This window comes from Hyperolius riggenbachi, chromosome 2, assembly GCF_040937935.1.
Source record: "Hyperolius riggenbachi isolate aHypRig1 chromosome 2, aHypRig1.pri, whole genome shotgun sequence".
In the NCBI taxonomy this organism is placed as follows: domain Eukaryota; kingdom Metazoa; phylum Chordata; class Amphibia; order Anura; family Hyperoliidae; genus Hyperolius; species Hyperolius riggenbachi.
The window spans coordinates 3,994,897-4,009,803 of NC_090647.1; the positions used below are offsets into that span (position 1 = coordinate 3,994,897).

At 53.8% G+C, this 14,907-nt stretch overlaps 1 protein-coding gene across 5 annotated transcripts in view; it reads left to right on the forward strand.

The window, feature by feature from the left end:
• Positions 1–14,539, forward strand: part of ARFIP2 (ADP ribosylation factor interacting protein 2) — a 185,053-nt gene extending 170,514 nt beyond the window's left edge. For all 5 annotated transcript variants that reach the window (XM_068266456.1, XM_068266458.1, XM_068266459.1 and 2 more), the window contains 2 exons: positions 3,794–3,968; positions 14,215–14,539. In XM_068266456.1, the coding sequence (XP_068122557.1) occupies positions 3,794–3,968; positions 14,215–14,370 (331 nt within the window). In that variant the 3' untranslated portion in view covers positions 14,371–14,539. The remainder of the gene's footprint in view (positions 1–3,793; positions 3,969–14,214) is intronic.
• The last annotated feature ends 368 nt before the right edge of the window (positions 14,540–14,907 follow it).

A 14,907-nucleotide genomic window follows, 5' to 3' on the forward strand; every position in this document is an offset into this window, starting at 1 on the left:
TAAGCATTACCTTGTCCTCATACTGTGCTGTGTGATCTCCATGCTCCCCTCCAGTGACTAAGCATTACCTTGTACTCATACTGTGCTGTGTGATCTCCATGCTCCATCCAGTGACTAAGCATTACCTTGTACTCATACTGTGCTGTGTGATCTCCATGCTCCCATCCAGTGACTAAGCATTACCTTGTACTCATACTGTGCTGTGTGATCTCCATGCTCCCCTCCAGTGACTAAGCATTACCTTGTACTCATACTGTGCTGTGTGATCTCCATGCTCCATCCAGTGACTAAGCATTACCTTGTACTCATACTGTGCTGTGTGATCTGGTCTTTCTTGTCTTCCTGTATTGTCATATTGCTGTATGTCACCCCTTAATATTGTCTGTAACCTAAACTAATGTCCAGCGCTGCGTAGTATGTTGGCGTTTTATAAATACAACAAATAAATGAAATAAATACATTGAGCAAACACAGCATTAAATATACATTTCTCTAGACACAGATATAGCGACGTGCTCTCATGCTCAGTTAGCAGCCAAATGAGCCTATATTGCTCCTCTCCTTCTATTCCCTTTGGGAGAAGGTGGATCCCATTAGTGGTGGGATTGTCCCCAATTGAAACCCCCCATTGGTCCAGAGCTATTGTCAGTCATTCATCAGAAGTCCCCATTGGTTCCCCTATATCTGGCCATGTAGTTTCTAATAGCGTGACCAGCTTCTAGAAACCTTCTCAAACATACACGTGTGTGGGGAGAAGGTCCTGCGCAGATCGCTCTCCTCAGTAGCCCAGAAACGACTAAATGGGCAGTTCGCCGGGTTTCTCCATAGGGATACATTACTCGTTTGTGATTGGTCTCCGCAGGGGGGAAGCACGCCCATCTCACAATGTCTCCACCAATCACATGTGGTGGTAGTGTATTCTGCTCGTCCTTGGACTAAGCGTCCAATCAGAGCGTAGACATCATCTCTACTCCTACATATCACTGGAGAATGCCGATTAGAATGGGCGGGATCCGGACATTGCGGCCAATCACCACAGCCACTAATGTGAACAAGGCTGTGTGTGGCATGGGGACGTATTGTGTGCAGGGCGGACGTTTATGGCTTACAATCACAGGGCAGTATTCCTTCCTGATACCTCCTGCCTCACCCATCCGATCTGATACCAGTTCGGGAGGGGGAATTATAAGGTTCTATCGATATGTGTCTATGGGCTCGATTCACAAAAGAGTGCTAACTGTTAGCACGGCCGTTTTCGCGCGAATTTTCGCATCGCGCAAACGCTTTTTTTGCGCGAAAACGATATCGGTTCGCGCGAAAATTCGCGATCGCACGCAATGCGAAAATTCGCGCTAACAGCTAGCACTCTTTTGCGAATTAAGCCCTATGTGTTTAATGTCATTAATTTCCACCCACACTATTCACGAGGATAAGGATGACTGACAAGGATTCACTGTTACAGCCACAACATTAAACCATCACAAGTTTTATAATGGGATCATCATCATTCATTGAATGCCTCGATATTTATCATCAGATTTTCTATATATTCTTCTTCTGCATCGACCCTCTCCGATCTAGTTGTCATGGTAACCCCTGTAAACATGGATATTTATATAAACGGCAACATTCACTGCTATCATTTCATCAGTGTAGTAAGAAACGTATATAGTATCTTAGTCCCTTCCAGTAAATAACCCAAGGATGGTGCTTATTCTCTGCTCATATCTTTATCTTATTTTCTAATATCACCGGTTTATAAAGGAATCATTCCCATTATTACAGTCCTAATCCATCAAACCTATATCTATTGTTTTGGCAACATATATTTAATGTCACGAGCCCTTCTAAGGAAAGGGTAGCAGGGAAGGCTTGAGGGGCAATGAAAGGTACAGGGCAATGCAATAGGAGTTCAAGTAATTCATCCTAAATAATAGACTGTAATGATGAATGTGCTTGCTAGAAAAGTTTGGCCAATAGTTTGGACTCCTTCCCCATACCGTTGGACATGGTAATTACCACATAGAACATCTTGCCATTCAGGGATCTAGGGGAACCACATGACCAGTACATCGGCCGGGTATCGTCCCTCTACAGAATGGTCATGGAGCTTAGCCACGCCCATACTAGCACACCGCAAAGTCACGTGACCAGTACAGCGGCCAGGTATCGTCCCTCTACAGAATGGCCATGGAGCTTAGCCACACCCATACTAGCACACTGCAAAGTCATGTGACCAGTAGAACAGCCCGGGTATCGTCCCGCTACAGAATGGTCATGGAGCTTAGCCACACCCATACTAGCACACTGCAGTCATGTAACCAGTAGACCGGCCGGGTATCATCCCTCTACAGAATGGTCATGGAGCTTAGCCACACCCATACTAGCACACCGCAAAGTCACGTGACCAGTACATCGGCCGGGTATCGTCCCTCTACAGAATGGCCATGGAGCTTAGCCACACCCATACTAGCACACGGCAAAGTCACGTGACCAGTACATCGGCCGGGTAACGTCCCTCTACAGAATGGCCATGGAGCTTAGCCACACCCATACTAGCACACGGCAAAGTCATGTGACCAGTACATCCGCCGGGTAACGTCCCTCTACAGAATGGTCATGGAGCTTAGCCACACCCATACTAGCACACCGCAAAGTCACGTGACCAGTACATCGGCCGGGTATCGTCCCTCTACAGAATGGTCATGGAGCTTAGCCACACCCATACTAGCACACTGCAAAGTCATGTGACCAGTACATCGGCCGGGTATCGTCCCTCTACAGAATGGTCATGGAGCTTAGCCACACCCATACTAGCACACCGCAAAGTCATGTGACCAGTACATCGGCCGGGTATCGTCCCTCTACAGAATGGTCATGGAGCTTAGCCACACCCATACTAGCACACCGCAAAGTCACGTAACCAGTACATCGGCCAGGTATCGTCCCTCTACAGAATGGTCATGGAGCTTAGCCACACCCATATTAACACACTGCAAAGTCATGTGACCAGTGCAGCGACCAGGTATCGTCCCTCTACAGAATGGTCATGGAGCTTAGCCACACCCATACTAGCACACTGCAAAGTCATGTGACCAGTACATCGGCCGGGTATCGTCCCTCTACAGAATGGTCATGGAGCTTAGCCACACCCATACTAGCACACCGCAAAGTCATGTGACCAGTACATCGGCCGGGTATCGTCCCTCTACAGAATGGTCATGGAGCTTAGCCACACCCATACTAGCACACCGCAAAGTCACGTGACCAGTACATTGGCCGGGTATCGTCCCTCTACGGAATGGTCATGGAGCTTAGCCACACCCATACTAGCACACCGCAAAGTCACGTAACCAGTACATCGGCCAGGTATCGTCCCTCTACAGAATGGTCATAGAGCTTAGCCACACCCATACTAGCACACTGCAAAGTCACGTGACCAGTACATCGGACGGGTATCGTCCCTCTACAGAATGGTCATAGAGCTTAGCCACACCCATACTAGCACACTGCAAAGTCATGTGACCAGTAGACCGGCCGGGTATCGTCCCTCTACAGAATGGTCATGGAGCTTAGCCACACCCATACTAGCACACCGCAAAGTCACGTAACCAGTACATCGGCCGGGTATCGTCCCTCTACAGAATGGTCATAGAGCTTAGCCACACCCATACTAGCACACTGCAAAGTCATGTGACCAGTAGACCGGCCGGGTATCGTCCCTCTACAGAGTGAGGGCTTTTCTGAGTTTGACTTTGTGATATTTCAGTGCAAGTTTTCTGTTTGCCCTCAGACTTGAGTACGACGCGTATCGAGCTGACTTGGAGGAGCTGAGCTTGGGACCTCGGGATGCGGCCACTTTATGCCGCATAGAAATCGCCCAGCAAAACTTCCAGACGCATCGCATCAAATATGAGAAACTGCGTGGTGATGTCACAATTAAACTGCGTTTCCTGCAGGAAAACAAGGTGAGATGGGACCATCCACTGCTTCTGAAAACCATCCACAGGTTCCTACTGACAGCAGCCATCATCCCTGCTCTCTGACACCCTCCACAGGCTCCTCCTCACAGTAACCATCATCCCTGCTCTCTGACACCCTCCACAGGCTCCTCCTCACAGTAACCATCATCCCTGCTCTCTGACACCCTCCACAGGTTCCTACTGACAGCAGCCATCATCCCTGCTCTCTGACACCCTCCACAGGTTCCTACTGACAGCAGCCATCATCCCTGCTCTCTGACACCCTCCACAGGCTCCTCCTCACAGTAACCATCATCCCTGCTCTCTGACACCCTCCACAGGTTCCTACTGACAGCAGCCATCATCCCTGCTCTCTGACACCCTCCACAGGTTCCTACTGACCGCAGCCATCATCCCTGCTCTCTGACACCCTCCACAGGTTCCTCCTCACAGTAACCATCATCCCCTGCTCTCTGACACCCCCCACAGGTTCCTACTGACAGCAGCCATCATCCCTGCTCTCTGACACCCTCCACAGGCTCCTCCTCACAGCAGCCATCATCCCCTGCTCTCTGACACCCTCCACAGGCTCCTCCTCACAGTAACCATCATCCCTGCTCTCTGACACCCTCCACAGGTTCCTACTGACAGCAGCCATCATCCCCTGCTCTCTGACACCCTCCACAGGTTCCTACTGAGAGCAGCCATCATCCCTGCTCTCTGACACCCTCCACAGGCTCCTCCTCACAGTAACCATCATCCCTGCTCTCTGACACCCTCCACAGGCTCCTCCTCACAGCAGCCATCATCCCCTGCTCTCTGACACCCTCCACAGGCTCCTCCTCACAGTAACCATCATCCCTGCTCTCTGACACCCTCCACAGGTTCCTACTGAGAGCAGCCATCATCCCTGCCCTCTGACACCCTCCACAGGCTCCTCCTCACAGTAACCATCATCCCTGCTCTCTGACACCCTCCACAGGCTCCTCCTCACAGCAGCCATCATCCCCTGCTCTCTGACACCCTCCACAGGCTCCTCCTCACAGTAACCATCATCCCTGCTCTCTGACACCCTCCACAGGTTCCTACTGAGAGCAGCCATCATCCCTGCTCTCTGACACCCTCCACAGGCTCCTCCTCACAGTAACCATCATCCCTGCTCTCTGACACCCTCCACAGGTTCCTACTGACAGCAGCCATCATCCCCTGCTCTCTGACACCCTCCACAGGCTCCTCCTCACAGTAACCATCATCCCTGCTCTCTGACACCCTCCACAGGTTCCTACTGACAGCAGCCATCATCCCTGCTCTCTGACACCCTCCACAGGTTCCTACTGAGAGCAGCCATCATCTCTGCTCTCTGACACCCTCCACAGGCTCCTCCTCACAGTAACCATCATCCCTGCTCTCTGACACCCTCCACAGGCTCCTCCTCACAGTAACCATCATCATCCCCTGCTCTCTGACACCCTCCACAGGCTCCTCCTCACAGTAACCATCATCCCGGCTCTCTGACACCCTCCACAGGCTCCTCCTCACAGCAGCCATCATCATCCCCTGCTCTCTGACACCCTCCACAGGGTCCTCCTCACAGTAACTATCATCCCTGCTCTCTGACACCCTCCACAGGTTCCTACTGACAGCAGCCATCATCCCCTGCTCTCTGACACCCTCCACAGGTTCCTACTGACAGCAGCCATCATCCCCTGCTCTCTGACACCCTCCACAGGTTCCTACTGACAGCAGCCATCATCCCCTGCTCTCTGACACCCTCCACAGGTTCCTACTGACAGCAGCCATCATCCCTGCTCTCTGACACCCTCCACAGGCTCCTCCTCACAGTAACCATCATCCCTGCTCTCTGACACCCTCCACAGGTTCCTACTGACAGCAACCATCATCCCTGCTCTCTGACACCCTCCACAGGCTCCTCCTCACAGTAACCATCATCCCTGCTCTCTGACACCCTCCACAGGTTCCTACTGACAGCAGCCATCATCCCCTGCTCTCTGACACCCTCCACAGGCTCCTACTGACAGCAGCCATCATCCCTGCTCTTTGACAACCTCCACAGGCTCCTCCTCACAGTAACCATCATCCCCTGCTCTCTGACACCCTCCACAGGTTCCTACTGACAGCAGCCATCATCCCTGCTCTCTGACACCCTCCACAGGTTCCTACTGACAGCAGCCATCATCCCTGCTCTCTGACACCCTCCACAGGTTCCTACTGACCGCAGCCATCATCCCCTGCTCTCTGACACCCTCCACAGGTTCCTACTGACCGCAGCCATCATCCCCTGCTCTCTGACACCCTCCACAGGCTCCTCCTCACAGTAACCATCATCCCTGCTCTCTGACACCCTCCACAGGCTCCTCCTCACAGTAACCATCATCCCTGCTCTCTGACACCCTCCACAGGTTCCTACTGACAGCAGCCATCATCCCCTGCTCTCTGACACCCTCCACAGGCTCCTACTGACAGCAGCCATCATCCCTGCTCTCTGACAACCTGCACAGGCTCCTCCTCACAGTAACCATCATCCCCTGCTCTCTGACACCCTCCACAGGTTCCTACTGACAGCAGCCATCATCACTGCTCTCTGACACCCTCCACAGGCTCCTCCTCACAATAACCATTATCCCTGCTCTCTGACACCCTCCACAGGTTCCTACTGACAGCAGCCATCATCCCTGCTCTCTGAAACCCTCCACAGGCTCCTCCTCACAGTAACCATCATCCCTGCTCTCTGACACCCTCCACAGGCTCCTCCTCACAGTAACCATCATCCCTGCTCTCTGACACCCTCCACAGGTTCCTACTGACAGCAGCCATCATCCCCTGCTCTCTGACACCCTCCACAGGCTCCTCCTCACAGTAACCATCATCCCTGCTCTCTGACACCCTCCACAGGTTCCTACTGACAGCAGCCATCATCCCTGCTCTCTGACACCCTCCACAGGTTCCTACTGACAGCAGCCATCATCCCCTGCTCTCTGACACCCTCCACAGGTTCCTACTGACAGCAGCCATCATCCCCTGCTCTCTGACACCCTCCACAGGCTCCTCCTCACAGTAACCATCATCATCCCCTGCTCTCTGACACCCTCCACAGGCTCCTCCTCACAGTAACCATCATCCCGGCTCTCTGACACCCTCCACAGGCTCCTCCTCACAGCAGCCATCATCATCCCCTGCTCTCTGACACCCTCCACAGGGTCCTCCTCACAGTAACTATCATCCCTGCTCTCTGACACCCTCCACAGGTTCCTACTGACAGCAGCCATCATCCCCTGCTCTCTGACACCCTCCACAGGTTCCTACTGACAGCAGCCATCATCCCCTGCTCTCTGACACCCTCCACAGGTTCCTACTGACAGCAGCCATCATCCCCTGCTCTCTGACACCCTCCACAGGTTCCTACTGACAGCAGCCATCATCCCTGCTCTCTGACACCCTCCACAGGCTCCTCCTCACAGTAACCATCATCCCTGCTCTCTGACACCCTCCACAGGTTCCTACTGACAGCAACCATCATCCCTGCTCTCTGACACCCTCCACAGGCTCCTCCTCACAGTAACCATCATCCCTGCTCTCTGACACCCTCCACAGGTTCCTACTGACAGCAGCCATCATCCCCTGCTCTCTGACACCCTCCACAGGCTCCTACTGACAGCAGCCATCATCCCTGCTCTTTGACAACCTCCACAGGCTCCTCCTCACAGTAACCATCATCCCCTGCTCTCTGACACCCTCCACAGGTTCCTACTGACAGCAGCCATCATCCCTGCTCTCTGACACCCTCCACAGGTTCCTACTGACAGCAGCCATCATCCCTGCTCTCTGACACCCTCCACAGGTTCCTACTGACCGCAGCCATCATCCCCTGCTCTCTGACACCCTCCACAGGTTCCTACTGACCGCAGCCATCATCCCCTGCTCTCTGACACCCTCCACAGGCTCCTCCTCACAGTAACCATCATCCCTGCTCTCTGACACCCTCCACAGGCTCCTCCTCACAGTAACCATCATCCCTGCTCTCTGACACCCTCCACAGGTTCCTACTGACAGCAGCCATCATCCCCTGCTCTCTGACACCCTCCACAGGCTCCTACTGACAGCAGCCATCATCCCTGCTCTCTGACAACCTGCACAGGCTCCTCCTCACAGTAACCATCATCCCCTGCTCTCTGACACCCTCCACAGGTTCCTACTGACAGCAGCCATCATCACTGCTCTCTGACACCCTCCACAGGCTCCTCCTCACAATAACCATTATCCCTGCTCTCTGACACCCTCCACAGGTTCCTACTGACAGCAGCCATCATCCCTGCTCTCTGAAACCCTCCACAGGCTCCTCCTCACAGTAACCATCATCCCTGCTCTCTGACACCCTCCACAGGCTCCTCCTCACAGTAACCATCATCTCTGCTCTCTGACACCCTCCACAGGTTCCTACTGACAGCAGCCATCATCCCCTGCTCTCTGACACCCTCCACAGGTTCCTACTGACAGCAGCCATCATCCCCTGCTCTCTGACACCCTCCACAGGTTCCTACTGACAGCAGCCATCATCCCTGCTCTCTGACACCCTCCACAGGCTCCTCCTCACAGTAACCATCATCCCTGCTCTCTGACACCCTCCACAGGTTCCTACTGACAGCAACCATCATCCCTGCTCTCTGACACCCTCCACAGGCTCCTCCTCACAGTAACCATCATCCCTGCTCTCTGACACCCTCCACAGGTTCCTACTGACAGCAGCCATCATCCCCTGCTCTCTGACACCCTCCACAGGCTCCTACTGACAGCAGCCATCATCCCTGCTCTTTGACAACCTCCACAGGCTCCTCCTCACAGTAACCATCATCCCCTGCTCTCTGACACCCTCCACAGGTTCCTACTGACAGCAGCCATCATCCCTGCTCTCTGACACCCTCCACAGGTTCCTACTGACAGCAGCCATCATCCCTGCTCTCTGACACCCTCCACAGGTTCCTACTGACCGCAGCCATCATCCCCTGCTCTCTGACACCCTCCACAGGTTCCTACTGACCGCAGCCATCATCCCCTGCTCTCTGACACCCTCCACAGGCTCCTCCTCACAGTAACCATCATCCCTGCTCTCTGACACCCTCCACAGGCTCCTCCTCACAGTAACCATCATCCCTGCTCTCTGACACCCTCCACAGGTTCCTACTGACAGCAGCCATCATCCCCTGCTCTCTGACACCCTCCACAGGCTCCTACTGACAGCAGCCATCATCCCTGCTCTCTGACAACCTGCACAGGCTCCTCCTCACAGTAACCATCATCCCCTGCTCTCTGACACCCTCCACAGGTTCCTACTGACAGCAGCCATCATCCCCTGCTCTCTGACACCCTCCACAGGTTCCTACTGACAGCAGCCATCATCACTGCTCTCTGACACCCTCCACAGGCTCCTCCTCACAATAACCATTATCCCTGCTCTCTGACACCCTCCACAGGTTCCTACTGACAGCAGCCATCATCCCTGCTCTCTGAAACCCTCCACAGGCTCCTCCTCACAGTAACCATCATCCCTGCTCTCTGACACCCTCCACAGGCTCCTCCTCACAGTAACCATCATCTCTGCTCTCTGACACCCTCCACAGGTTCCTACTGACAGCAGCCATCATCCCTGCTCTTTGACAACCTCCACAGGCTCCTCCTCACAGTAACCATCATCCCCTGCTCTCTGACACCCTCCACAGGTTCCTACTGACAGCAGCCATCATCCCTGCTCTCTGACACCCTCCACAGGTTCCTACTGACAGCAGCCATCATCCCTGCTCTCTGACACCCTCCACAGGTTCCTACTGACCGCAGCCATCATCCCCTGCTCTCTGACACCCTCCACAGGTTCCTACTGACCGCAGCCATCATCCCCTGCTCTCTGACACCCTCCACAGGCTCCTCCTCACAGTAACCATCATCCCTGCTCTCTGACACCCTCCACAGGCTCCTCCTCACAGTAACCATCATCCCTGCTCTCTGACACCCTCCACAGGTTCCTACTGACAGCAGCCATCATCCCCTGCTCTCTGACACCCTCCACAGGCTCCTACTGACAGCAGCCATCATCCCTGCTCTCTGACAACCTGCACAGGCTCCTCCTCACAGTAACCATCATCCCCTGCTCTCTGACACCCTCCACAGGTTCCTACTGACAGCAGCCATCATCCCCTGCTCTCTGACACCCTCCACAGGTTCCTACTGACAGCAGCCATCATCACTGCTCTCTGACACCCTCCACAGGCTCCTCCTCACAATAACCATTATCCCTGCTCTCTGACACCCTCCACAGGTTCCTACTGACAGCAGCCATCATCCCTGCTCTCTGAAACCCTCCACAGGCTCCTCCTCACAGTAACCATCATCCCTGCTCTCTGACACCCTCCACAGGCTCCTCCTCACAGTAACCATCATCTCTGCTCTCTGACACCCTCCACAGGTTCCTACTGACAGCAGCCATCATCCCTGCTCTCTGACACCCTCCACAGGTTCCTACTGAGAGCAGCCATCATCCCTGCTCTCTGACACCCTCCACAGGCTCCTCCTCACAATAACCATTATCCCTGCTCTCTGACACCCTCCACAGGTTCCTACTGACAGCAGCCATCATCCCTGCTCTCTGACACCCTCCACAGGTTCCTACTGACCGCAGCCATCATCCCTGCTCTCTGACACCCTTCACAGGTTCCTACTGACAGCAGCCATCATCCCCTGCTCTCTGACACCCTCCACAGGCTCCTCCTCACAGTAACCATCATCCCTGCTCTTTGACACCCTCCACAGGTTCCTACTGACCGCAGCCATCATCCCCTGCTCTCTGACACCCTCCACAGGTTCCTACTGACAGCAGCCATCATCCCTGCTCTCTGACACCCTCCACAGGCTCCTCCTCACAGTAACCATCATCCCTGCTCTCTGACACCCTCCACAGGCTCCTACTGACAGCAGCCATCATCCCCTGCTCTCTGACACCCTCCACAGGCTCCTCCTCACAGTAACCATCATCCCTGCTCTCTGACACCCTCCACAGGTTCCTACTGACAGCAGCCATCATCCCTGCTCTCTGACACCCTCCACAGGTTCCTACTGACAGCAGCCATCATCCCTGCTCTCTGACACCCTCCACAGGCTCCTCCTCACAATAACCATTATCCCTGCTCTCTGACACCCTCCACAGGCTCCTCCTCACAGCAGCCATCATCCCCTGCTCTCTGACACCCTCCACAGGTTCCTACTGACAGCAGCCATCATCCCTGCTCTCTGACACCCTCCACAGGCTCCTCCTCACAGCAGCCATCATCCCTGCTCTCTGACACCCTCCACAGGCTCCTCCTCACAGTAACCATCATCCCTGCTCTCTGACACCCTCCACAGGTTCCTACTGACAGCAGCCATCATCCCTGCCCTCTGACACCCTCCACAGGCTCCTACTGACAGCAGCCATCATCCCTGCTCTCTGACACCCTCCACAGGCTCCTCCTCACAGTAACCATCATCCCTGCTCTCTGACACCCTCCACAGGTTCCTACTGACAGCAGCCATCATCCCTGCTCTCTGACACCCTCCACTGGGATATTGACTGAGTGTTTCTCCTCTTATGGTGGGCTACTGACCGAGTGTTTCTCCTCTGATGGTGGGCTACTGACCGAGTGTTTCTCCTCTTATGGCGGGCTACTGACCGAGTGCTTCTCCTCTGATGATGGGCTACTGACCGAGTGTTTCTCCTCTGATGGTGGGCTACTGACCGAGTGTTTCTCCTCTGATGGTGGGCTACTGACCGAGTGTTTCTCCTCTGATGGTGGGCTACTGACCGAGTGTTTCTCCTCTTATGGCGGGCTACTGACCGAGTGTTTCTCTTCTGACTGTGGGCTACTGACCGAGTGCTTCTCCTCTGATGGTGGGCTACTGACCGAGTGTTTCTTCTCTTATGGCGGGCTACTGACCGAGTGCTTCTCTTCTGACTGTGGGCTATTGACCGAGTGTTTCTCCTCTGATGATGGGCTATTGACCGAGTGTTTCCCCTCTTATGGTGGGCTACTGACCGAGTGTTTGTCCTCTGATGATGGTGGGCTACTGACCGAGTGTTTGTCCTCTGATGATGGTGGGCTACTGACCGAGTGCTTCTCCTCTGATGATGGTGGGCTATTGACCGAGTGTTTGTCCTCTGATGATGGCATGCTATTGACCGAGTGTTTCTCCTCTTATGGTGGGCTACTGACCGAGTGTTTCTCCTCTTATGGTGGGCTACTGACCGAGTGTTTCTCCTCTTATGGTGGGCTACTGACCGAGTGTTTCTCCTCTGATGATGGTGGGCTACTGACCGAGTGTTTGTCCTCTGATGATGGCGGGCTATTGATCGAGTGCTTCTCCTCTGATGGTGGGCTACTGACCGAGTGTTTCTCTTCTGACTGTGGGCTACTGACCGAGTGTTTGTCCTCTGATGATGGCGGGCTATTGACCGAGTGTTTCTCCTCTGATGATGGTGGGCTACTGACCGAGTGTTTCTCCTCTGATGATGGTGGGCTACTGACCGAGTGTTTCTCCTCTGATGATGGGCTATTGACCGAGTGTTTGTCCTCTGATGATGGCGTGCTATTGACCGAGTGTTTCTCCTCTTATGGTGGGCTACTGACCGAATGTTTCTCCTCTGATGATGGCGGGCTATTGACCGAGTGTTTGTCCTCTGATGATGGCGGGCTATTGACCGAGTGTTTCTCCTCTGATGATGGTGGGCTACTGACCGAGTGTTTGTCCTCTGATGATGGTGGGCTACTGACCGAGTGTTTCTCCTCTGATGATGGTGGGCTACTGACCGAGTGTTTCTCCTCTGATGATGGTGGGCTACTGACCGAGTGTTTGTCCTCTGATGATGGGCTACTGACCGAGTGTTTCTCCTCTGATGATGGTGGGCTACTGACCGAGTGTTTGTCCTCTGATGATGGGCTACTGACCGAGTGTTTGTCCTCTGATGATGGTGGGCTACGGACCGAGTGTTTGTCCTCTGATGATGGTGGGCTACTGACCGAGTGTTTGTCCTCTGATGATGGGCTACTGACCGAGTGTTTGTCCTCTGATGATGGGCTACTGACCGAGTGTTTGTCCTCTGATGATGGTGGGCTACTGACCGAGTGTTTGTCCTCTGATGATGGTGGGCTACTGACCGAGTGTTTGTCCTCTGATGATGGCGGGCTATTGACCGAGTGTTTCTCCTCTGATGATGGTGGGCTACTGACCGAGTGTTTCTCCTCTGATGATGGTGGGCTACTGACCGAGTGTTTCTCCTCTGATGATGGGCTATTGACCGAGTGTTTGTCCTCTGATGATGGCGTGCTATTGACCGAGTGTTTCTCCTCTTATGGTGGGCTACTGACCGAATGTTTCTCCTCTGATGATGGCGGGCTATTGACCGAGTGTTTGTCCTCTGATGATGGCGGGCTATTGACCGAGTGTTTCTCCTCTGATGATGGTGGGCTACTGACCGAGTGTTTGTCCTCTGATGATGGTGGGCTACTGACCGAGTGTTTGTCCTCTGATGATGGGCTACTGACCGAGTGTTTCTCCTCTGATGATGGTGGGCTACTGACCGAGTGTTTGTCCTCTGATGATGGGCTACTGACCGAGTGTTTGTCCTCTGATGATGGTGGGCTACGGACCGAGTGTTTGTCCTCTGATGATGGTGGGCTACTGACCGAGTGTTTGTCCTCTGATGATGGGCTACTGACCGAGTGTTTGTCCTCTGATGATGGGCTACTGACCGAGTGTTTGTCCTCTGATGATGGTGGGCTACTGACCGAGTGTTTGTCCTCTGATGATGGTGGGCTACTGACCGAGTGTTTGTCCTCTGATGATGGTGGGCTATTGACCGAGTGTTTCTCCTCTGATGATGGTGGGCTACTGACCGAGTGTTTCTCCTCTGATGATGGTGGGCTACTGACCGAGTTATTCTCCTCTGATGATGGTGGGCTACTGACCGAGTGTTTGTCCTCTGATGATGGTGGGCTACTGACCGAGTGTTTCTCCTCTGATGATGGTGGGCTACTGACCGAGTGTTTGTCCTCTGATGATGGTGGGCTACTGACCGAGTGTTTGTCCTCTGATGATGGTGGGCTACTGACCGAGTGTTTGTCCTCTGATGATGGTGGGCTATTGACCGAGTGTTTCTTCTCTGATGATGGTGGGCTATTGACCAAGTTTTTCTCCTGTTTCTCTCTGCCAGGTGAAGGTGATGCACAAACAGCTTCTCCTCTTTCACAATGCCATCTCCTCCTACTTTGCTGGGAATCAGCAACAACTGGAAGCTTCCCTGCAGCAATTCAACATCAAGCTGAGCAGTGCAGCCAGTGACAAACCCTCGTGGCTTGAGGAACAGTGACTCTCCGCTCCCTCCTGTCTGTACATTGTGTGCTCGCATTTGTTATATATGTCATTGTTGGCGTGCATGAAGGAAAGGAGTGTGATGGGTGCTGATGGAGTGCTTCTGAAGAGCGTATGACTGATGTGAAGGCCACTAAGAATCTGTGTTCACTTTCATCAAGAGGTCCATTCAAAGATTATGCTGCTTGGAGTGATCCTGATTAAGGGTAGACATGAGCCCAGTCCTCGTCCTTTTGTAGATCGGTGCTCCTCGCTCTCCCAGAGACCCCCACTGCCATGTTCTCTGCTCCTCGCTCTCCCAGAGACCCCCACTGCCATGTTCTCTGCTCCTCGCTCTCCCAGAGACCCCCACTGCCATGTTCTCTGCTCCTCGCTCTCCCAGAGATCCCCAGTGCCATGTTCCCTGCTCCTCGCTCGCCCAGAGACCCCCACTGCCATGTTCTCTGCTCCTCACTCTCCCAGACATCCTTGCTGCCATGTTCTCTGCTCCTCGCTCTCCCAGACATCCCTGCTGCCATGTTCTCTGCTCCTCGCT